A 25,960-nucleotide genomic window follows, 5' to 3' on the forward strand; every position below is an offset into this window, starting at 1 on the left:
GGAAAATTATTTACAACACATGAAAATATTGTTAAATTTGTCTCATTTACCGATTTTCCTTGTAGTAATATGCTAGTAAAGTAAGGATCATCGACGAAGTGTAATGGCTCAACGCTTCCAGCCGAAGCATACAAGAAGATACAAAGCTCAGAGTTATATACTTCCTCCGTTCTGTTTTAAATGAAACATTGGATGAAATGACACTATTCACTAATCAAATTTAACTCCAATTTATCGCTATTATATAAAGAAAAACATAGTCAAGTGGGATCTTGTTAGATTCGTCTCGATGTATACTATCAACTAACTTTTTTATATTTTTTACGTTTACACAACTAAAGATATTAATGACTAAAGAAGCGCATTGGGTTGCGTGAAAAAGCAAACGTTTCATTTAAAACGGAACGGAGGAAGTATATATATTTCTATAAAGGTAAGAAAAATATATTATAGGAGACCCTGCTAGCGAAAAGAACACCTAAATATGGCAATAAACTGCACTCAAAATCTTTATACTACCGAAGAATACATTTTATAGGAAAATGATTATCGAGGACCAACGTTTATTACATGCATTCTTAGAAATACATACAGAATGAAGCCTCCTCTCTCTCACTCATGATTCCTAAGGCACAACATCTCCCGCCGCACGCCTTCCCTTTCGTCTTCCTCCGACCTTCGCCCCACGGCCCACCCCCATTTAGCACCAAAGAAAGCAAGGATAAACCTAAATCTCCCATCCTATCAAGGTAAAAGTGAAGTATATATTTTTTAAATTGAACATAAAAGTTAGAAATTAGAAAGAAAAAAACACCTTAAGACCTATTTCTAAATTACATGACCTATGGCAAACTTTTCGCCCGTAAAGTATTTCATACAACAGCAAGCTTTCTCCAAGCTGCTCAGGCTTTCTGGTTAAAGGACACAGAAAGCCCTGTCCTCTTGGTGACCTCATTTTGTTCACCTTCCTTTTCCCTATCTCATTCATGAGATCATGAAAACTGAAAATTTTTCCATCTTCATAGTGATGTTCAATCCACCCCTGGAAGAATTAACAACCACGGCAATGCGTTTTCTACTGCTTCAGAAACCAAATGGTGACTTTCTCCGGCTTCCACCTTCTCCGTACTGTTCGTTCCACTTTCTCAGTTCATTCATGCTGGTTGCATCATAGGCAACTGAAGGTCCCACCTGCAATCACAAATGAACCGTTAATGACAGATTGTACTCTTTTAGCAGAGCTATATTGACCTCAACATCTATCAAAGACAAAAGGAGGAAATACATGCAATTATGCATATGCCCACCAAAAGGTTCCAAAAAACTAGTTGGACATGGAAAATAATTAAACATCAAGAAGGATGGTACACCAATGTCAGGATTGGATTTTATATCATCTCCGAGAAAGGCTCTTTAAGGGCATTTTGGGAAGGTAAACCTACATCGAGATTAGTATAGCACATTTCTTTCAGGTTGCCTATAATAATGGCATAACTTTGCTACACTTTAAACTTCATTGGCTCCAAATTGTCATTTAATTCAATCACTCTAGCTCCAAAGAATCATGTTCTAGATCCCAAAAACTACATTGTGGTTCGGTGTGTCCAAGTTCTCCAAGGTCTAGCCTAGAAGAATTAGGCGGCAAAATCAAACCTTGATCATACTGCTTCAATATACTCTCCGGTTTTTATAAGTTTACCCACTTATTTGGGAGCAGAGTTTTAGGAGAAATAGATATGTGGGTCAAAGAGAGGAAGAGAATATTAATTTATTGCATACTATATTGAAATTAATGTTGTGGGTCAAAGAAGGGAAGAGAAAGTATTAATTTCGCATATTGTATGTTGTGGGCCAAGAGAAGTAGAGTGATAAGGTTCTTAAAGATAATAATATAAATTTGGCAGGACTATTCCAAAAACAGAAAAAAGAAGTGGGTGAAGTGTAAAGCAATAAATGACAATCGAATAAAGAAAGTGGGTAACCTAATAAAAACCGAAGGGAGTAGATATAATCTTACGGTCCGTTTGATAGTTGGTTTAAATGGTGATAATGAAAATGAATTTGTATGTAAATTTGTGAAGAAAATCATTGTTCATTCTCATGGTAATGCTAATTTATCCTAAAGTGTATTTTTATTCTTAAATTTTCATTCCCATCCAATACCACCTTGTAGGTGGTAATGAGTGGCAATGAAAATAGCTTCCTTTTGGAGAAAATTCACAAGCTTAAGGGTGAGATTGCTATCCCATGGATATAAAACACAAACTTGGGGTTGAAATTGCCTCCCTAAAGAGATTTTTAAGGGGTGCTTCCCTTATAACATTACACTTAAAATTCATTCTCATTAGCATCATTTATTAACGACTACCAAACGGGCCGTTAGCTTAATGCAAGAAACAATTCTTATTATTTCAATCACTGTCAATAGGAACAATATTTTCCACTTATTCGAATAGAGCCCTAGAGATTAGAATAAGTAGATGTCATTCGTCTCCAAGGCCTTTCTCTCACCAGCTAAAGAATTCATGCCATAGGAAGAAGTAATAAACAAAAAAAAATTACCTTTGATTTTGACTGTATAAAATCATCCAAGCCAAGTGGACGTAGTATAGCTGATGTATCATTCTTATCAACCTGTCAGAAGAAGACAATGAAACCATTACAAGCAGGCAAAGTACTATATATGAGAATACAAGCCTTTCAGGCACACAATGCCGTCCTGTTTTTACCTTCACAACATGATAACACAGATAAAGTTCATAACCCGAAAAGAAAAAAAGAAGGTTCCCAGTTATAATGACTGATGGACACTACCAGGCTGAGACTAAAAAATCTAATTCCAGTATCCATAATATTACATTTTCTCATTTGTAAATTCATCAGAACATTGACAAAATCTAGATTTCAGTAGCAAGGGATAGGTTGCATGAGTCAAGATAATATCTCCAGTGGTTGTTAACAGAAACCCCCTACCTCTATTTTCTTCATTTTAAAATCAATTATAAGTTCACAAATATTAACCACCACATCGTAATATAGCACAATGACGTCTACAGACAGAAACTCAAATCAACTTCAAAGTTGTTATTTGTCCATGAGCTAGCTCGTTGGTCACATGTCATCTTAGCCACCTTCCATAGAAGCACGCAACATTCAACTCCTAACAGCCTCAATCCCCATGCGACAGGAGATGAGAGTATTGATCAGGTTGAATTACTACTACGGCTCACACCCACCCCAGGGCCCAGTGTTCTAAAATTGATGCTTAGATCTGTCAATGAGATACCTTATTCTCTTCTTCCAAAAGTTCTTGGACAGGTCTGTATGCTGCAGCAATGCAAAGGTTCTGTGAAAGACACAGGAAGATTGTGTTAGGACACTGCAAGGGAATATGAGATCAAGCAATATAAGGGTACATACCTTCAGATCACTCCCAGAATATCCTTCTGTGACATTTGCCAGCTCATCATACTGGAAATTCGGGTCAAGGTTCTCTTGAGCAAGAAATATTTTCAAAATTTTCATTCTATTATCTACATCTGGCAGGTCCACATATATCCTGTACATCAAACAGATACATCATGATCGGATGATCCTAAAAAACTTTGATGAATATCTAAGCAAGAAGAACAGATGAAGTCAGCTTGAACTAGCACGACAAAAAAAAATCTTTAGTAAAACTCTAGACTCTAGAGCATAATCAAAGAGGGGCTATGTTATCCGTGTCCAACTGTCCAAGCGTCCGACTCGACTATTTTGTGGAACTTAATCGATTCTTTGGCCCAATTATAAATTGTCCAAGTGTCCCACCCATGTCCAAGTGTTGAGAATCCGACACGGATACTTGGGGTGCAATGAAGAGTCCACGTAATATAGAAGAGGGATATAAAAGAAATTAAAAAATGAACTTATGCACCCCACAAATTCCATTAAATTACGAAAAATTATCTCTCTTAAGGTGGAGCTAAACTTCACAGCAGCGAAAGAACTGACTCCCAAACATTGTTGTCTCGTTGTCTTCACTGTTTCAGGAAACTTGTGCGACTAATAAGATATCCGTTCGTTCATCCCCATGAAAATGTAGTATATACATAAAAAGGAGATAAAAAAAAAGGTAGAAGTACTGAAGTTCCTGCATCAGGCATTCTGTTATCTTAAATATTTGAACCATCAAACTCAAAGTGACATTACATATGAACAGTCTCGTACTACACTCAAGTTCCAAAATAAGTAAAAAAGAAGGTACCATATAAGTTGCCCTGCATAAAATTAACTTACAACCTAAAGCAAAGAGAATCTCCAATGAAGTAATATAGTGGCATCTAAATAAAATGAGGGAAAGCAGCCCCGTGATGAGCATAAATATGGTTATACCTTCTCGGCAAACGACGAATGACAGCATCGTCAAGGTCAAACGGCCGATTTGTCGCACCAAGGATAAGAATTCTTTGACTATCCTTTGTCCTTAATCCATCCCAGGCTGCCATAAATTCATTTCGCATTCTTCTAGTCGCTTCATGTTCAAAGGCACCACCACGAGCACCAAGCAAACTGTCAACCTACAAGAAATGAAAAGGCCCCATGCTTTATTACACAAATAATACTTTCAACAAGCAAGAAGCTAATTTTCAAGGGGAAATATTTGACACGTCGTTAAATTCATACTAGATATCAACAATTGAAAAATAGAATATGTCAGTCTTGCTAAGTACAGAGGACATCCTTCGGTATCATAAGAAATACACTACCAAAAAGAAAAGAACCAAGCAAGTGCATTTAGAAATACCAACTAAAGAATTCATAATCTATCATAGGATTAATATTTAAGACACGAGCTAGATCTGGCAGATCAAATCAACAAATTTCAAGTATTTGACTTAGCAAGAACTCATTCAAACTGCAATTACACCAGAGAGTAAAACTCAGAAGGAGCAAATAGCTTGAAAGAGGTTATTGGAGATAGAGAATGCTTTTCCCACATATCCAGCAGTGTTCAGCAAATCCTAGAAAAAATCTTCTTAGTAACTGCACTTGACATCAAAGTTGGTCCCTCACAAGGATTCCTGTATACTGCACATATTTCCAGCAACGTTAATCCTTATCACTGCTCCAGTTACAGAGGCCTAAAGCCATATTATTTCCAACTCATTGCTTCATTAACCACTTAACCATGCAGAAAAATCTGCTTGCACATAAGAGATAGTAGAGTCAATTAGCTCCAATCACAAAGCTTCCCCTCTGGCCTGATCAGGATCAAAGGCACCCGAATCTCTACTCTCACAACCAACAATTAGAACAGCTAATAAAGAACTGGAGTAATGATAAAGAAGTTGGAAGAAAAATGAAAAAGCTTCTGCCTTATTGATAAAGAGCTTTCTACATTGCATGCATTCAGCACTTCAAGAGTTCAAGGCAGGTTCCTTAGTATCAAATGTGAGGTTCAAATATGTGAGCACATCCATACACTACTACAGTAGCCTTGGGTGATTACCCAAAAAATCAGGTCTCAGCTAGCACAATCAGGGGTAGGTCTCTGATCTAGGTTGCTGGGGCAAGGATAAATTCTTGACAGGTAAATTTAACTAAATCAATAAAAGGGAAGCAGAGAGAACAGAAATTTCAGGGGTGATCAGGGAACTAAATTCTTCTCTGTAAAGGGTACTGTTGCCAAAAAACATGATTTCCTCTTAGTCTATCATCTGTATTTCTATGGAATGTGGATAATAATTTGACCTTCCGTTCCCACCATAACGAGAACCACCACGCCAAAAAAATAAATACAAAGGAGGGCAAGGAGGTTTCAGCCAACAGATCACAAGCGATTTCCAGCACCAAATTGTTGGACAACTCTATAGATAGAAAGTTGAGCCAGAAATAAGCCTCGTACCCATCTGTCTCATGCTGCAGTTTCATATCTAATTTTCAGTATCACAACTCACATTCCATCATCATCGAAAGGCGAAAGCTATATAAGATGGGTCCATTATCTTTTGAGACTTTGACGACCTTTCACTAGTGCATGTTGAAAGCCTAAGAAACTTCTAAAGTGGCATACTAATGTTAAAACCAGCTCTGAGGTAAGTAATAGACAATTTTCTTTGTCCCACACTTGTCCTCAAAAGAATTCAAAAATTTTAAATACAAGGCAGTCATACTGCAGCACTTAATACTATCATGCCAATAATATATTTTACCTCATCAACAAATATAATGACTGGTGCCAGCTTACTAGCAAAGGAGAAAAGAGCCTTGGTAAGCTTTTCAGCATCTCCAAACCACTGCCATAAAAAGTAAATGGAAACAGTTAGATATGTAACCAGCATCAGCACTCATAAACATTGTAGAGAAGAACAATGCCCGGTTTGGAGGAAAAAGTAAGTGAAATCAGAATAACTGGGACACAGGTTCATTCTAGATGAAAGACTTAAAGTATTTAAGAATATTAGAAACTGCTACTTATGATGTGATGCTTTGAACTCTGAAGAACAATTCTTTGTTATGTCTTGTTTTCCAGTGTGTTGACAACTAACTCAATTCTAAGGATGTATTGTCCTCTGATTGTATTTCTTATTTCATTTAATGAATTTTGTTTATCTTATCAGCACAAAAAGAATGGAACTTTGATGCTGAAAAGGGGGTATTGGAGGAGGGGAGTAGAATGAAACCAACATTGGTTTAATTTGCATATACAAGAAACGGGATCAAGTAGAAAAAGGGAGGGTAGACACATCACCATAACAGCAAGACTACGTAGTGCACAAAGCTTTCAAGCAGGTAACAAGACAAAGAAGCACGAAAAAACTCATTACAGACTATAACATTTCAAGTCCGAATATAAGTGCTGTTCGTACCTTTGATGTCAAAGTTGAGCCAGTAATGCTAATAAAATTGGCCCCTGCCTCAGTTGCAAGTGCTTTGGCAAGAAGAGTTTTACCAGTTCCCGGAGGCCCAAATAACAAAATTCCCTTGCAAGGCTGATAAGAATTTGAAATTGTCAATAAATGCATATATAGATAAAATATTAGAAAAAAGCTCGATGAGTACAAAGTCGTACCCGCAGCAAATTTCCGCGAGAAAATAGCTCAGGCCTTCTCATGGGAAGAATAACAAGTTCATTTAATGCCTTCTTCACATCTTCAAGAGCACCAATATCATCAAACTGGACACCTACTTCACCAGGAGGAACTACTGCTGAAACGAAGTTACTCTCATACTCGTCCTTTGCAAGGTTCTGTCAAATTATGTAATTGATAGGTATTAAGCAACAACCCTGAGAAACTAAAGAAATCATCACATCACATCTTAACCAAATACATACCTTTAAATTTTGTGAAGGTTTCTTTGTTATGGATTCCTGCTCCTTCAACCTCGAAATTGCAACCTCCAGACTATACCCAAAACAGTGAACAGAAAAGGCAAAGAAAAACAAAAACAAAAAGTTAGACAGAAGCCTTCTTTACAATGAGCTGAAGCCAGAATATTGGTCTTAATCACATAAGCAGCACACTACATACCTATCACGAGGCAAATTGAGTCTTTCCCCCTTAATAGAAGGGAGTAGGCATGATGCTAAGTAATGATTCTTGGCCCAGCCAACAACTTTCTCGGCCTCTGTGGACAGGATTCAAGGAGGGAGTCGGTCAAAATAAAACAAGTTATAGAACACTTGCTCAACAGCAGCATGAGACCAGTAAAGATGATGTGCAAACACATTCTCAGTCCAAGGGCAGTCAGATAAGAGAGATGGAGAAGATATGCGAATATGTAGCTTTTCTTAAAGCTTGACCAATTATTTTGCCAGCAAAAATTGCAAAAAAAAAAAACACCATTACCCTCAAAACAGATTTTTTACAGCTTCTGATGAGACTGGCCAGACAATTTGCAAATATAGTTAGTTCTAAAGAGCCCAACCAAACCCATGGAAGCAGAACTAGAAATACATGTAACCGTAGTAACTCTGTAAGAACCCTGATCTACATAGTAACAACTCCCAAATACTTCATACTACTCAGAAACCGAATCCTCGGCTGTGCTGGAAACTAAAGGGATTTTATTTTGCGTAACTGGATATTTTTTGAACATCTGACTAGATTCAAGTGAGGGGACTTCAAGTTTGAGCTCGTTCCATCAACCACAAGAAGAAGAATTTTGGACGCATGACATAGTAGCCACGTACATACAATAGATGTAAGATGGAAAAAATTAAACAAAAAGGAGACTCGGAAGACACACCAGAAAAGGTAAAACAGATAAGATACACAAAAGGCCAAACCGAAGTTAAAAATAAAAACTCATCTCCACCATTAGAAAGAGCGAACAACTTACCGTCAGTCTTTACTTTTTCTCCCAAACTAATTAACTTGACACATGCACAATCAATCAAAACCATAGATGTACATAATCTGAGGGCATTTTTCATTAACTTAATCAAATGCCAAGCTAGAAATGTTCATTAAGGTGGAGGGAGTAGAGTAGGCTGGAAGGAAGGACTTCAGATCATTGTTCTTTGTTAAACTCACATGGTTTCCTATGATATGGTAATAATATAATCTTGGTACATTATCCCGCTGAGTAAACTTTCAGTCAGACTTTTCACAGGATTGAATTAAAAAGTAATTTTGAATATTATAGTCTATGAGATAAGTACAATTTCAATGAATCATATCTGAATAATTTTGGGCCAAAATAAGCAAGGAAAACATATATACAGAGACTAGAAAAAGTCCTCGTGGATACTTACTTCGTTTTGTTAAGACAACACCATCAGTGCTAACCTCCAGCAACGCCAAACAAGACAGCTCATGCTCTTCAAGAACCTGCAACACACGAAAAGAATACAAATCCATTCAATTAAAGAAAGTACGGTGCTTAATTTTTTTTCCTTTTGTAGACAATTTGGTCCCTTCAAATACATGAAAGAAAGAAGTTTATTGATAATAAAGCTCCACCGCTTAAACTAAAGTTAAGGCAACTACATCTATCAATATGTGCTATAAACAAGAGTGAAGGGAGCTTAAGTGACGAAATTCAACAGTCACCAAACATTGACTCGGGATCAAATCCGCATACAAGTTTCTCTCCTTTCACCCGCACTACACTTAACCCCACGGCTAGTTTTAAGTGGAATAGACAGCAACATGAAATTATCCTATTATTCTATAATAACAGCAATAACAAGAGGGGATACCATGCCAAGCAGGATCGGCTGAGAGGCCATCTCTGTGCCAAAACCATAGAATCAAAACAAAAATATTTTATACCTTATGCAGTTCGTTCAGATTGCTGCGTGAAATTACTATTCTCCTGTCTTCTTCAAGTTGTTTATTGAAAGTTCGAAGTAGCTCTTCCTCCTGATGGATAAAATGTGGAGAGATTATAATCAAAAACAAAAGACAAAGCTTCAAGAACTTTCAATAGCTAACATCCTCTTCCACAACATAAATTCATACTGACATAAAATGACAGCAAGACATGAGTTTCATACATTAAAATCCATTATGTTACGACATTACGATCAGACATTATAATCCATTAAGAAAATCATTACGCATATTCATGCTATTCAAAATCGCTTACATGGAAGCTTTACATTTGTTACTAAAGTATATAGAACCTTTATAAATCTCCACAAAATAACAGGCGAGATGCATATAAAGTATAATCTAAAAAAGATACCCCAATAATCTTGAATTACAATGATGAAACTAAAATTTTCCGTGCTTTTACACATAAGTTCTCCTTCTTTCTTATCAACTTGACGAGCAACAAGAAAATAAGGGAAGAATTACCAGAGTAAATCCTCAACTGAAAGGAAATAGGACAAAATCTTTATACTCCTTTTCCCACATAGTGTTGCCTATTACCTAGTAAGGGATAAGGGACCCCTGCAAGTGCCTATCCACTTCATACCAAACTCTAACTGCGGATCTTCAGAAGAAAACCATGAAAGGGGAGAATGATTCGAAATGTTCACAACGCCCAGGTCCAATGTCTTTAGGAGTCCAGGGGTGCATGATGATCTTCCTTCTAACATATGGGAAGTCAAATAATCGTCCAAGGGCTTTGAGACAGAATCCATGTCACTCAGTTTTTTTTACAGACAGATAAGTGTACTTATAAAAGCAATACAGCTCCACAGGACAAATTATATAAGGGAAAATAAAAAAAGTGTCCTCCAGCATAGGCAGTCATGTTCCACCAGGCAACTTGCTAAAAGAAAAGATCCTGCTGACTCAATTGTTCAAATTTTGTCTTTCAAATATCTCATTTAACAATGAGTTTCATACAATTTAGGTAAAAATTTAGAAAAACATAAATAATGAAAAAGAAACCAATATGTTAAATCTGTAGTATTTGCATATGCGGTTACTGAAATCACCTTTGGTGGATGTATGCACATGACATTTGAGAAAAGCTTATATATATCAGTATCATCAGATCTCTTCGTTGCTTTAAGTCCTTCTGTCAATCTTCTCAAGGGGAGAGGCTGCCAAATCGAAAGAAATTGAAAAAAGGTGCTCAGCAGATCGGTATAAATGATGCATAGTAGAAGGTAGAAACCAAAAAGATAACTGCAGAAAATTGAAGTTTAAATAATAAAAAGACAAGCTAATTCTGATGATATCCATCAAATTGAAAAAAAGGGCACCAACACCATATCAGAGCCCACACACTAGTTATATGATTTTAAAGTATGGCGAAAAGTATGAAGCATTACCAGCTTAGCAAGGCGGCCAAAATTTGGGAGTATCATCGTCTGCCAAACAATAACAAAAAATAACCATTTAGCAAGATAATCAGCCGCTTACACGTGGTAGGGAAGATTCAGTGACATTACAAAACACTATTCAAGATGTTGTAACTAACAGTATCTCAATTACAGCCTTCAGAGTTCAGAAAGAACGTTAGCAAAACATTCTCATTTGACATTTAATCTCATAGATTCAGATTCAAAGTATCTGAACCAATGCATAAATTAAATAAACTGATTGACAAACTAATCATAAGAATTTCATAAGTGGTGCCAAATGCACATTTTCAGCAGCCAGACATTGTTACTTAGTTTGAAGCTGAATAATGCCTCGCAAGCTTGCACAGAACACTTAAAATTGCCATGCACTAAGCAGCTGCTTTCCTAGTTAGTTTCTTGTAAATGATACTTTTGCAATGAGGTCCGCGGTAAAAGATACAGGGTTTAAAACCTATCAATAGGATGACCATCTGTCCATCTTCACTTCCGATGGCTTGAATAAAATCTAAACTCGGCTAGGGAAGAAAGAATGCGACTGTGAAAGAATGCGACTGTGAAGTTGTTTTAACCTCTTAACAGCTTAAGGAATAAGGACGTACTCAATGTACTTGGAAACAAAGCGTGCTCCAATTAGAAGCAGTCAGATTAGATGTGATTAGAAGGTTTACCCAATTCTAACTCCAACTCTAACATGTTCCCACCCCCCAAATTCAACAAATAGTTAAACTATTTTTCGGGGACCCTTGGATAACAAAGCCTGTGAGCCACATTGAACTTGACCATAATGTGTATGTAGAGGATGGTGCACGCTGTGCTAAATGACGTAATTTTAATATACTAAGAGTCCATGATTTTAAGAAAAATGTTGTTATTTGTTTCCTTAAGTCTTGCAACTTGTTTTACCTTTCAAAAAAAAAAAAAGGTTGTTGGCGAGATTTTTTTTTTCAAATTTGTTTTTAAAAGCATGTTCTTTTAATTTAAACTAGACATTCATTTACAATATGTTCTTTTCATTACGACCTTTGTTCTTTTATAATTGGAGATTTTCATGTTCTTTAATTTTAAATTGTGTTCTTTTTAACTTGAAAAGTTGTTGAAAACATGTTCCTGCTCGACCAAAGGGAGAGGTATTTAATTGCGTTGCTCGACCAACGGGAGAGGTATTTAATTGCGTTGCTCGACCAACGGGAGAGGTATTTAATTGCGTTGCTCGACCAACGGGATTTTATATGAATGGTATGTTCTTTCTAGTGTACAATAAGCATTGGGCACCGTAGTGTATAATTTTATGCTTGTGGCCAGAGTACCTGGACACAAAACTAAAGCTTAGGCTTATGTTGGTCTCACCTAAAGTGAACAAAAAGAATATCTAATCAAAATTTAATGGTTTGCTACACAGTTGCTCCAAGAAGCTAACGAAATCCTCATCATCATAGTTAAAACAAAAAAGTCAGTGTACCATATTTATACTTCTTATCAAGGTCAAATTTGAGATATTACGCAATTTGTCTAACAAATCAGTTAAAGTCAAAAGTTGTTTGTTCACAGCTCATGTAATTCATTTATGCCCAACATGTCAACATGGATATTTGATCAAGCGGCCCAGTGAATTCAGAGACGGACAAAACTTAACATCAACTAGTGGATATACGACTTACGAATTTCTCTTTCTCTTTGGAACCAGTTTCAACTTTGTTTTGTCCACAAATCAGAACCAATGGCCCTGTTAGTCGGTCAAACATTTCTCCAACCTTGCTAACAAATTCAGTACGATTGGATTTGGGAGCTGCACGTGACAACCACAAAGAAGAATCTGGAAAGTAAACAATGAGAGGTTGCTGCGACTGTAAAACCTGAGAATACATGGATTTAGAGTCAGGCTTAAAGAAGGCTCATGACATAAGTTAAGAACTTCAACAGTAACGTCATTAAGGTTCTCCATGTGCAAATATATTTATTTAGCTAGTCCTTAGTCCTGGATCCATAACATACTTCACACAAAGCTTCCATAGCAATATAACAGTCCTCAGCCTGAGCATCAAGATCACGCTCGACATCCTTCACTGCGAGAAAACAAAAGGTAATGGCCAATTTAGGTAAAGGGATACATTGCCATATCAACAAATATAGAAGTATTTTACGGACTAGAAAGTTTCTGGTACTTCATGCATACAAGAAAACGAAGGAACAGAATCAAAAAAAAAAAAATTACCATCACTGAGAGAAGTCATAAACTAAAAACAAAATAGAATATAATCGACATAGGTAGGCTGAAGGACACAAAAGCAGTAATAAGTAGTTTGGGTCAAACTAGCTAAGGATGACTACTATTCTGTATTTTTGGGACCAATGGGGGAGGGTGGGGATTATGCACATTTCTTCACTGTAAACTTAATAACACATAAATGAAACACCTATGACCCTTGTAGTTCAGGGCATAGGTCAAACCCCAAGACAGACTGTCATCATTCAATGCCAAACAGAAACACAGGAGAAACCAAACATGCAGATATAAACTGTACAAGTGGTAACAAGAAGCAGAACTCTGATAAAAGCAAGAAAACATGAACAATAGATATTGTGGAGGAACCTAACAAAGTTTGGAAATATTCACATCATGACCAAGCCAAGCATTATTGTCCATTAGTGTCTCAATCATTAGTATTTAGCATCTAAAATCAGTCCGAAATGGAGATAATTTTCTTGTAAACCAACAGACTAGCATGAACAACAATATCAGTTAACAAGGATAGCTTGAAGATCAATGTAGGGCAGTACCCGGGATCCAGTATATTGGAGGTTTTGCATCTTGCTCTGTGCCACCATCCTTTTCTCCCTTGTCCAAAATGACAGCTACACGGTCTTTCTCGACCTCATATACCTCGCCACACTGCCCAGTTAGTATCTCTCTGCAAATGTAGCCAGCTCAGAAATAGTGATATTCAAGAAATAGTCAAAATATTCTAACATACCTATCACCCCCCCTGTTCCCCCAAACACAGACACACACACACGCTAAAGTGTAAACGTTTGTAAAAGAAAGACCAAATAGATTTTTGTGAAATCTGACGAGAAATCCATAATTGGGAAAATAAGTCAAGAGATAGAATACTTTATCAAGCTATAAGAATGCAAGAAATATTTACATACTAAAGCAAAAAATTACCCCAGAGTGTGGAAGCAAAGGCTTTTCCATAAACATGAGTATGAGAACTCAAATTGCTAAAATAATAAGGATAAAATAGTTTCTCTTTTAACAGGATGCAACTGAGTGATTCATTCAAGCAAAAAAATACAAAAGAAATACCAAAATCCACAGCAAAACAATGTATAGCTAACAATGAGAAAACGCAAAATTAATACACGTCAAACCACCAACACCTAACAGCCTAATCAACTATGCTTGTAAAACCTCAAAAAAAGGGAAGTCTTTCGCAAGCTCCCATACTTCCTAAAGTCCCAGGCAGAGGCACTCTCTTAAATAGCACAACTTAACAGCAGACAGACCATGTAAGTGACTAGCCATGCACCTATTAAGCTCCATTCAAGGACACCAGTCAGACAAAAGCACCCCCGAGCATTTGATCAGATCTGCTTAACATCGTAAGACCCGTGAGATGGAAACATGGTCATCTCGTGGACTTAGTGTTTCTTTAAGGTAGTTACAGAAAAAAAGCAAAGAGTTAAAAGAAAAAAAGAAGAAACCACCAAAAGGCACAAGGATGACAACTGCAACCAGGTTTCACTCAATAGGATTCACTTGAGATGGATATTCTGAGTAAAAGTATTCCAATTATCTAACCCCCAAGAAAGTTAAAAAAAGGCGCATGATGAACATATGAAAAGCACAAAAACGTGGAAAAAGCATGCAAAAAGGAATCCTCCTGCCTAACGTTCTCGCCGAAAAGCAATACCCATAAACTACCTTCGAATCTAAAAGAAAAAGAGAAGCTACCTCTGAAATGAAATTCAATGATCTTGTGTAAGAATCGTGACCCTTTCCTAAAATATAAGAGAATTAGGATCCTATGGTGACTCGGACAGGATGTTCATGGCCACCAAGCTTCCAAAGCCCAAGTCTCCCTCTTTGGCTTTTACATACCACCAACTTACTATGTTATCTCTTCCCTCCTACCCCATACCTGATTACAGAAAATCTCTTGTAACCTCATTTAACCTTTGAGCAACACTAGCCAGAACTCTAAAGAGGAAAAGGATAAGGAACAAGTCAATAAGAAATATCGCCCAAAAGAAGTATCCCTCTCCTTCAAAACACAATCAATAAACAACATCCTAAATGGTCATCCTCTTATAATAATCTCTAAAGGCAAGTCGAGGTCAGGGAGGGCAAACTCTCTATGAAAGAAGAAAAACAATTTGGAACAACAAGGTCAACAGTAAGCTTGCAGACACTAATGTAAAGCTTTCAAACGAGATTAACTCAAATCTCTTGGAAGGAAATTATATTATTATTGAAGTTGTCCAAGTCATGAAGAAGGAACGGAAACCATATAATATATATGAGACACTATCTTCGCCTCCCTTTCCGAAAGAATACTAAATGAATCCTGATTCTTCTACCCGAGTCTACATCTTTCTTAAGACATCCACCACCAAAGTAAGAACAGAAAGAGTTTTTATCCCTAACTGAGACCACGGAAAGCCATAAGCCCATAACTCACCTCCTTGGGCAAACCTTTGAGGCCTTAGCTAGTATTGATGAACATGCACTAACAAGGCATACCCTTACGCGAACAGCTTCTCCACCTCTGACCAAACTCTTTAACACCTATGCAAAAAGAACTCTCAAGTCCCAACACACCCTATTATATGCCTTCTCATAATCTAACAAAAAGATAGGTCCATAGCACCCTTCCTTACTAAAACATCAATTACACCAATCACCACAAGTGCAACACCCAAAATCTGCATGGCCTTCATTAAAAGCAGTCTGTAGTGAAGACACTGCGCTACGGGGAACCATATCCAATCTATCAGCCAGAGACTAAAACTTTACACTTATACATACTCTGAATTCTGTAATTGACCTAACATCTCCAACCTCAATTACATCATCCTTCTCTGAAAACAAAGTCACAGATGTAGAACTCAAAGCCACGACACAGAATTCTGTTTCAGTGATTCCTGAAAATCCTTAAGCCAGTGTACTCAATCTAAATGACATCCCAGCAAACTTGAAAAATACCCCCCCATTAAATCATCAAGTTAGGGCAGGGATTTATCAGTTGACATACAAAAGACAACCTTCTGGATATTATCCAAATAAAGGGTCTCTTCAGCCAACCTCTATCTGCCCACTGCAAACAAGCTCCTCAAAATTTGATATGATAAGACAAGGAAATCTCCTCAACGATAGCATATTGGTCTCTCATAGCAACATTGCCTCCAACCTCAAGCTCCTACACGAAAATCCTTCTCGAAAGAAAACCTTAAGAGCACTTTGAACTATTGCTCTTCTCTAATAGTACAATCCCCCATGACTTGCTTTACTAACATGTACTCCTTGAAAAAACAAAGCTTCCAACTCATTGTTAAGACTAGTCTTCTCACACTCCATTACCCCCCACTAAGAGGACATCACTCTCATGTCTCAGCCTGATCTTACCCATCAACTCTCTCAATGGTATTTTGCTTCCTAGAGATAAGAAACAAATACACCATAAGAACTAACGTCAGTATATTATAGCATCGACAAAGTTTCAGCTGCTGTCATTTTCTTTTCACAAAAGCCATGGGATCATAAAATTAAATCCCTCGTGCTCTTTTAGAGAGGAAAAAGAATTGGAGTGCATCCAGCAACCTTGGCTTATTCTATGAGTTGGGAAGCAAGCCAAATAAGGAAACAGAGCAGCATCCCACTCTTTAGGATTTACAATTTCAGCAAGATAGTTCTAGAAGCGGAATTAATTGTGTGAAGCTATCAACTTCAATCAGAGTAAACATATACCTTCAAACGACAACATACACCTTCAATGGGACAATTTAAGCATAAAAACTATGAACAGACATAGTAAAACTGAGGGGCTACATCCAACTTCAAATGACAAAAAATGGCATGGCAATTCAGAGGTTAGCATATCAACAACATTTATGCTTTTTTTATTTTCAAACAACTTGATCGCCAGCTTACCCAAACCTTGTCTTTCATAAGTAAAACTATCGCCAGCTTACCCACACCTAAGTCCTAAAGCACTATCAAAGAACTAACTTCCATACAAGAGCTACCCGATCTATCAGCATAAAAATGCAAAATACACACACACACCGACCCCGACAACAAACCCAACACACAAACATGGAAAATAGACTAGAGAGGGACAATGGTCATCAAAGAAAGGAGCAAATGATCTTAGATATCAATGGCAGATCCAAACCAGAGTAAATGGTGCACAATTATCACTACTTAACAGCTTTCTGGACAATAAATTCTGTAACCAAAAAATGTATGCATAAATGCTATCGAAAGCACATTCTCCTACTAATATTGTTTTCCGGAAACCAAACCTTTCCCCTCAAGATAACCCTAGCCAAATGGGAGACAAATTCTATTTATAGTTTCTAAGTTTGTGAATCCAAACTATGAAGTAAAATTATAGACCACACAAACGTACGTCTCTAATCCAATGTAGTTAGTCCATTTAATGGTTTGTCATATATGCAAAATATATCTCATCCTACCATATACGCAGCATTAGAACTCATTGTACAACATTAGTGTAGCATTGTAAGTCATTTAACTATTATCCATGCAACATTTGACAGCACTGATGCAACTTTGACTAGACTGAACTGAATTCTTAGTATGTGTAAAAGTAGCTGCACTGACTTATATTTTGGATCAACGGGAGACAATCAAGTTTTTAAGGTATCAATGGGGTTCTTTCTCCAACACATTAGGGCAACTTACCAACCCACCTGCTACGAATAATAGTATAAGCATTCATCGGCCCATCAGATGTTGAAATCTTCCCCAATAAGATCCTGTGATGCATTGCATATTGTCAATGATTAGGGGACGACATTACCTCTATAGGAGGAGATAATGGGTAAAGGTTTGTATAGAAGAGATGAGGAAGAAAAAAAAGAAAAATACGTCTCATCAACGTGTTTCTTAACTGTCAATGCATTTGCTACCCACCCGTCACAAGATTGGTGCCTTTCTTTAAATATCATACTCCCCTATTCAGCATCCATTGACACCAAAGTGAAACCTAGTAACATATAACACATGAAATACTTCCCTTATGCGTTTCGAATCAGTTTGGATATAATCCTACTAGCTTCTCACTCCCAGAATTTGGAAGAAAAATAACATCTAATTCCTCTTTTACGAGAAAGGTGTCTCAATTCAGAAACTTAAACAGAAAACAACCTTTGACATTAAGTACAAACATAAGATGATCCCGCAAATAAAAAAAGAGAACTTCATATAGAAAGATGAGAGATAAACATGCAGGAACAGCATGATTTTCTATATTCCCTAATAGCAAAAGAACTGAGTTTAAACATGCATAGTACTGTCAGAACAGCGCAGATAGGAAAGCAATGGTATAGATCAAAAGTAGATTGATATTAGGTTTAATAACAAAGAAACATCAAAGAAAATTCTTTCAAAGATAAAACAAGGAAGTTGAAAGATTCTGACTTGTTATCTGATTCAACTTGCACAGATGGCCCAACGTACTTGATACGATCACCTGTGAAGAGACAGCAAAATGACATTGCTTTATTATTAACTTTGCGGCAGTAAATATTCAAATATGTATCAAGTCCAACTAACTAAAGAGTTAACAGCTGGATACTAAAATACTGAGACTATTAGCTCCATCTCGATGACAAACTCACAAACAGTTCATGCATAGAACTCAATTACTCAATACTAGACTATATATTTCAGACTAGATAAGCGAAGTTACTTCAGTGTAGGAATACATGACAAACGCACAAACAGTTAACGGTCGATAGTATCACCATTAAAAACAACAACAATCCTTCAAATACAGTTTGCAGTGGCCAGCTCTATTGATCTTTTTTGGATCAAAAAAAATACGATCAAACATGTATAAAGTAGAGAAAAATGTGATACCTAAAGATGATAAATGAAAAATCTTGCCAAGCACACTTTGCACCAACAAAAGGCATACTCAAAAAAAGCTTAACATTTAGTAGCACCAAAAGACATATGGCACATTAATCCTTCCAGCGCACATACAAAAAAGATTTTGACATCTTTCTAATCACAAAACAGAAGGAATAGCTAGACAAACTTATCTCCACAATATTTCCCATTCTCAAAACTCCCACACCCCACAGATAAAAGTACAATTTGAGAAATAAAAAATGAGCAAAACCACACAATTCGCGTACTTTCAAACAATAGGTTCCAAAGATATGCAGCAAACTGAATATATACAAGTGGAGATGAGTGCCTATTATCAGGGGACATACAGTTTTTTAGGTCGTTGAATGCACAAGTTTATCACTTGTATTGAGCCACCAAAAACAAGCTTTACATCAATTCCTTTAGATATGCAAGTGTAGGCAACTAAAAGAAGTAAATGCAATGGCAGTCCTATATCCATATATTTTTGACAGTTAAGGGGGTGTTTGGTTCACTAGTTTTAGGTTTGAGGTATGGGTTTGGAATGAACAAAACCCATACCTAGTGTTTGTTTAACTTATTTTTAAATTTTAAACCCATACCTCAAACCTATAATGGTATGGGGTTTAGAAACCCAGGGGGGAGGTGGGTATGGCTCATACCTTACCTCTAGCTATCAAATAAAAGAAGATTTTTCATTCCTAAATGAAACCAAACACAAGGTATTAAGTATCAAGTTCCAAACCCATACCACCTTGGTTTCATTCCTGATTCCAAACCCATACCATTATATGAACCAAACGCCCCCTAAAAGATCTCATATCTTGGGATCATCCAAATTCTAAATGACTTAAACCACCAAAAGAACAGAATACCTTTCCTCATAGGTCGTTGTGAATCATCAGCAGTCTGGTTGTCAACTGACTCAGACTTAGAGGTTTCAGAGGAACTTTCACATTCACCGGATACTCGCTGAAATGAGTGATCGAAGAAATAATAAATCAATATACTATACAATTTAAGATAGGCAACTAACTGCAAAGATTACATAAAGGTATGACAACATTAAAGCATATTGTTCAAAATAATAAACACTGATGACAATCGAAGTGCCACTTTTCATATAAAACTTTAATTTACGTACCTGTCAATTTGTGTAGATTCAATCAAAAGCCTTAATTCAAAAAATTTAAGACTTGCTGATCTAAAGTGGTTATTTTCTCAAGGGCATCAACACAAGAGAAACAAGGTGCCTAGAAAGGTAAGACGAAGGAGATTGACACTCGAATCCCTCAATATAGCAAAATCATAACACTTCATTCTTTTTCAATAGCAATAGGGAACAGGCTGCACATGCTTTGAGTAAGCCAATATGATAGGGGCGAAAAAGGGAGAGATGAATAGGCTTGGCCATGTGATTAAAGAGAGAAAGAAAAGCCAAGAAAGTTGATGTATTTTATAACTCTCACATCTGGGACTTGCAACAATTCACTACAAAAGAGAAAGAGAGGAAGTACAGGAGTAGAATTTTTGCATTCATCTAGCAATGTCACATGGAAATTGGAATATGCATTCTTCACTAAATATTCCCCCAATTTTCTCAAATACTAATCCAATGTAATGCAATTTCGCCAAGTCGATGATTTGTTGTAGTCTTCTATTGGGAAAAGAAAATATTAAATTATGCTTATGGTATGCAGGCTGCATTTTTAACACAGCAGTTGTGAATCATTAACTAGCTAAACACTACTAATTTGTTGTTTCTAACTTACATTACGAGTTGACGTTTAGCTTTCATCATATACCCAATTGCTTTTGCAAAACTTATAGGATCTTACAATCCTATGATCCAATCCTGCGATCCGATCCTATGTGCCCCTATCAATCCATAATAGAAGCTGGATCCTGATAACATTTATGTCACATATGTGTTGAAATTCTGTGTGTAAGGTCATACTCTAATAACTTTCATGAAACCCCCAAAATTCACAAAGCCAAGTAGTTAAGACTGTTGATGAGGCGGCAAATTTTGAAAATAATAAATTTCTAAATAAAAATGTGCAAAACTACCTTCTACTTCCAATTAATTACCTCTATTAGAAGAGTTCTACAATAACTACTCACCTTCCAATTTCTTTTTTTTTTGTTGACCGACTTTTTGACAGAACTCAGTGATCAAAAGGCATCAAATAACTAAGAAGCTCCATTATTTCTCCTAATTAACCCTTAACCCTCAACTTTCTTACATTGCCTATTTTTCAAACCCTAACTCTCTCACACTCCTCCCTTTAACTAAAGTGCTACCCCTCCCCCCTTGATTTGCAAAAAGTTTTGAGCAACATCAAGAAGCCACTACTAAGAAAGTTGTTTTCTGTACCTTGACATCAAAGGATTTTAAATTAGAAGCAGCAAAAATTTCGAGAAAAGTCTATTGTCGAAATTATTTGAAGGGTTGTGGCCTTTTAGAATCGATACACTAGTATTTCTTTTCAAATACAATATATATTTCTTAATTACCTCCCATTCACCCACAAAATGCAACAAAGAGAGTGTGGAGGAGAAGGAAAGAGAGTGATTAATGAACAGAGAGAGATTGGAGCAGATAAAAATGCTTACAAGTGACCAAGAAGCTTCAGAAGCAGGAGGATTAATGGGAGTAATAGGGTCAGTGGAGGAAGGTAGGAGAAAGAAACTAAGGGTATTTTGGTCTGTTCATGTCCACCAGATTTAGTCAAAAAAACCAACATAGGAACAGAATTAATAAAAAAGGTAGTACCGATTTACAAATAAATGAATAATGTTACATAGAAAAAGGTGTTATATGAAAGGTAACACCCATAAGTTTTCCTAAAATTAAGAAGCATAAACAATACTATATGATGTTATGAACTTTAAAAGAAAAACTCCAAAGAGTGATTTTTTTTTGTGTGTGTGTGTGGGGGGGGGGGGGGAGTTTGCAAGTCACGAAGGCATGCAAGTTACGCTATCTATCCTCTAACTCGAATTCCCTAGCTTTATTATGAAAAATTCAATTATTTCTATCAAGCTAAAGTACGTAATAATAAGAACAAACATTCTCTCTCTAGAGAAGAAATCAAAGTTAAGGAACTAAGGATGTCATAAAAAGAAGATTACGGGTACAAACATGGAAAAGAGATTGTTTCAATGCCAAGGAGCCTAAAGCTTGATCTAGAGACCTCTCTTTGTGCCAAATATGTCTTTATGTTTTCCCACAACATGAAGAAAAATGTCAATAAGTGGATTACAGCCTCTTTGAGCTTTACTCTTCATGTACAAGAACCAGAGAAAAGCTAAGTAAATTCAGTCAGCAGTTCAGCACGATACTAACAAGGCAACAGCAGATCACATGCACCCTCATTGTCCAGTAAGCTGCTCAGTTGAAAGCTGTGAAACAAGTCTGTGGTAGTCCAAAACTAGAATTGACACAATATTGCAATGTGCCTATCTTTGCTCAATTTGGATAAGAACTTGTTGCTGCAACTCAGGCATTATTCAACGTGCAAGGGTTACGGAAACAACCACCATATGCACCACTTTCAATCAGAAAACAGAATTTTTGTCATTTATGCCGCTGTCAATGGTATCTCTAATAAAATGCAGTTGTGAAATTTGCTTAAGAATCAAAGAAACATAGATTACCAGCCTGAAGCTAGTAGGCTCCAGAGCTCTGGCTTTGCACCAATGCTGGAGTCAGTGGGACATTTGTCTTCAAATTCATACATTTCTTATTCATGGAAGGAGCATTCCACACTATCAAGACTGAACCAAATACTTCAAAGAAGACTGACTGAAATTTCATGGTGTAGATCACTACTTAACAAGGCAGGGGACTATACAGCATCTGATCACCCAACATCAGAGGAATACAGATATGCAATTCTTGTTGGCTGAAGCCACAGAAACTGCAGCTGGTAAGGATAAAGCACATGAACTAGAACTATACAAAGAGTGTAACAGATAACAACTTCATGCATCACACTCTTTCATCTTCAACTATCTAGCATTGTTTTAGAAATCATCCTTATGCTCAATTCGCATGTCTAGCTTCAAAGATAGACTTCACGAAGCCATATCAGGGATTACCACTTGATAACATCACACTGTTGATTAGAGACAGTACAATGTCCAGGACAATTGAGATATTACATGCCTGCTCTATGATCATCATCACAAAACTTGCATTATAGAAAGATTATGACTTCACAAGAGACAATACCTTCTCAAACTCATCAAGATTGAAAGGTACAAGCTTCTTAAGAGCTTCAACCGATGCCTGTACATCAATTTCCTCGTCTTCAGTTGCATCTGATTTCGTCTCAGCATTGCCAGTCCACTCTTCCTCATTTTCATCCTCGGCTTCTGACTCGGAAGTGCACTCTTCACTAGAGACTGCATGTTCATCATCTGAATCGTTTTCAGACACACCATCATCACCAAAATCCTGCACCACAACTATCAGTTACAAGTTCCAGTTCATAACATCCATGTACATGTAGTCACTATAGGTTATATTGCCAAAAAAAATCATTAGCTGAGGAACTTACATAGGGAGCAAGAACGCTGCTGTCGAGCACCAATAGAGGAACTTTCAAATCACGAGCAAGTGCTCTAATCATTCTCTCTCGATATAGTTCCGTTCCTAGCAATCATGAACAGGACCACAGTTTATAAGAAAGCAAAATAAACCTCGTATACTATAGAAAGGACCCTGAAAACGTTTCCCTGAGCAATGCAATTGAAGCAAAAAGCTAAAAAATAAAGCCAACCTGGAACACTTTGGAGCAATATTCTTCCACTAGAAGAGGGCAAACGTGAACCATATGCCGAAGTGAATTTCTTGTGTTTCAAGTGGGACGAAGCACAGTCCACCAAGAGGCTTTTGGTATGTTCACTGACAAATAACCAAAGTTTGAATGAAGATGATATCAAGATAATATAAGTTGGAAAATAATGCAATGGGTGGTGGAGAAAATTTACTGGACATAATAGGGAAATGTTTCCCACGAAACAGTTAGTTTCTCCCATGGCACAATCCTCCGCAAATATTCATTCTTGAACTTTTCCCGCCTGCTAAGAAAGGGGGAGTCTTTTTTTTTATTCTCAATGGCTATCTTCTCATTATTCAGCCATTCCTTTTGGTCCTGCTCCCCTAGTCTAGCATGCTGATCAAATTGCTGTATTGCCACTCTACCTTCTGTCCGCACAGCATCACTCTTACCAACGTTCACCCCATCTTTCACCGATACATGCTCCTCATCTCTGGCATTCCCACCCCCTTCCGAACTATAAAATCGCAAATGACCACCATTCCAAGACGTAAATGACCTCCAATTCAATGGCAAAGAACTGCTTAAAGCAACAACCTCCCGCCTCGATTTCAACCTACCATCTCTCGCCAAATTATTCCTAAAACAATTGTTCCTAACAATCGAACTTCCATTGTTGCTTCCGACGCTAGAGCAATCACTAGTATTCACTCTTATTGAGTACTTTATCGACTGTAAATAATACTCCCATCTCTGTTTCCTACATTTAAATCTTCTTGCTAGCATTGCAACTTCTTATTCACAACAAAATTCCTAAAAACAAATCAAAAATTCAGCTCAATTATTCATCATTGGTGGGTTAATAATCAAATATAATAAAGATGAAAAATAACCCAACTTCCTCTCATCCCTAACATTTTTCTCAACAAATAGAAACTAATTAAATCTCTCTACATTAATATAATAATCATATTCTAAAGAACAAAACTTTATTCCCCAAATTCAACATACATCAATTACATGTGAAATTATTACATACCCTCATATCTTAATGATAATCATGTTCTAAAGAACAAAACTTTATTCCCCAAATTCAACATACAGTCATACATCAATTACATGTGAATTCATTACATACCCTCATTTCTTAACAATAATCAAATTCTAAAGAACAAAACTTTATTCCACCCCCAACAAAATCATAACCTATAAACATAAATAAAATCTCAAAATTGTCGCACCAAAATGTATATCCAAAAATCGGAAATGTAAAGATATTAATGAATACAACTAATGAAAGAGGTGCAATTACCTTAAAGTGCTTTGTTTCTCGTTTAAAAAGTGAATCAAACGAAATAAATAGTGAAATTAATAACTTAAGGTGATTTAACAAAATTGAGAAATCAAAATTGTTGCAAAATTAGGGCTCATTTTGAAGAAAGATAATATGGGGAGTCGGAAGAAAGTCGAACTTTCTGTTCCCTCGCTCTCACCGTCTCATGTGGTCGTGGATTTGGGCTTATTTGTGCTCAGATGCAAAAATTGGGCCACAAATTACTGCAAAGAGATCATATTATTATTCGAAATTATGAAATCATGAAAAATAACCTAAACTTTCTAATGAATATTACCAGTTTAATTTAGCTCGTTTCAGTTTATTTTACTCTCACAGTTATACTTAAGTTCAGTTTAGCTCGTTTTAGTCGACTTCAGTTTAGCTCGTTTTAGTCGAGTTTAGTTTAGCTCGTTTCAGTCGAGTTTAGTTTAGCTCGTTTCAGTCGAGTTCATTTTAATTCAGCTCCAAATAACGGGGCCTAAGACTCAATTCTTTTGAACTGAACTATGAGAAGAATTAAACTGAACTAAACTAAATTTTGGTTCAACTAAATCAAATTTATATTAATTCAATTCAAAAGAATAGGGCCTAACGGCCCGTTTGGTAGTTGGTCATAAATGGTGGTAATGGGAATGAATTTGTGTGTAAATTTGTGAAAAATATCATTGTCCATTACCATGGTAATGCTAATTTATCCTAAAGTGTCCACTTTCCTTCTTGAATTTTCATTCCCATCCAATACCACCTTGTAGGGTGGTAATGAGTGGTAATGAAAATTGCTTCCCCTTGGAGACAAAAACACAAGTTTAAGGGTGAGATTGCTTGTCCATGGAGAAAAAAATGCCTCCCCATGGAGATTTTAAGGGTGCTTCCCTAATAAAATTACACTTAAAATCCATTCCCATTACCGCATTTTATTAACGACTACCAAACGGGTCGTAAATGTTAACTAGATAGTGGATACA

At 36.7% G+C, this 25,960-nt stretch overlaps 1 protein-coding gene across 2 annotated transcripts; it reads right to left on the minus strand.

Moving 5' to 3' along the window:
• Positions 1 to 485: 485 nt before the first annotated feature.
• LOC104902572 (uncharacterized) lies at positions 486 to 25,197 on the minus strand. Of its 2 annotated transcripts, XM_010690386.4 has the most exons (25): positions 24,972 to 25,197; positions 23,871 to 24,472; positions 23,660 to 23,784; positions 23,438 to 23,532; positions 23,110 to 23,334; positions 19,748 to 19,844; positions 18,417 to 18,468; positions 17,687 to 17,752; positions 13,529 to 13,659; positions 12,743 to 12,813; positions 12,409 to 12,603; positions 10,718 to 10,756; positions 10,379 to 10,486; positions 9,261 to 9,350; positions 8,741 to 8,816; positions 7,515 to 7,611; positions 7,319 to 7,388; positions 7,055 to 7,231; positions 6,852 to 6,974; positions 6,195 to 6,278; positions 4,375 to 4,559; positions 3,421 to 3,559; positions 3,287 to 3,346; positions 2,563 to 2,634; positions 486 to 1,191 (listed from the first exon to the last, which is right to left on the minus strand). In XM_010690386.4, exons 2-25 carry the CDS (start codon positions 24,443 to 24,445, stop codon positions 1,084 to 1,086), a joined length of 3,060 nt encoding a protein of 1,019 aa, XP_010688688.2. In that variant the 5' UTR covers positions 24,446 to 24,472; positions 24,972 to 25,197; the 3' UTR covers positions 486 to 1,083. The 2 variants fall into 2 exon arrangements, with proteins under 2 accessions (XP_010688688.2, XP_010688689.2); XM_010690387.4 differs by lacking the exon at positions 17,687 to 17,752 and having other exon boundaries at positions 24,972 to 25,196.
• Positions 25,198 to 25,960: the final 763 nt, after the last annotated feature.

The sequence above is a fragment of the Beta vulgaris genome, chromosome 9, assembly GCF_026745355.1.
Source record: "Beta vulgaris subsp. vulgaris cultivar EL10 chromosome 9, EL10.2, whole genome shotgun sequence".
In the NCBI taxonomy this organism is placed as follows: domain Eukaryota; kingdom Viridiplantae; phylum Streptophyta; class Magnoliopsida; order Caryophyllales; family Amaranthaceae; genus Beta; species Beta vulgaris.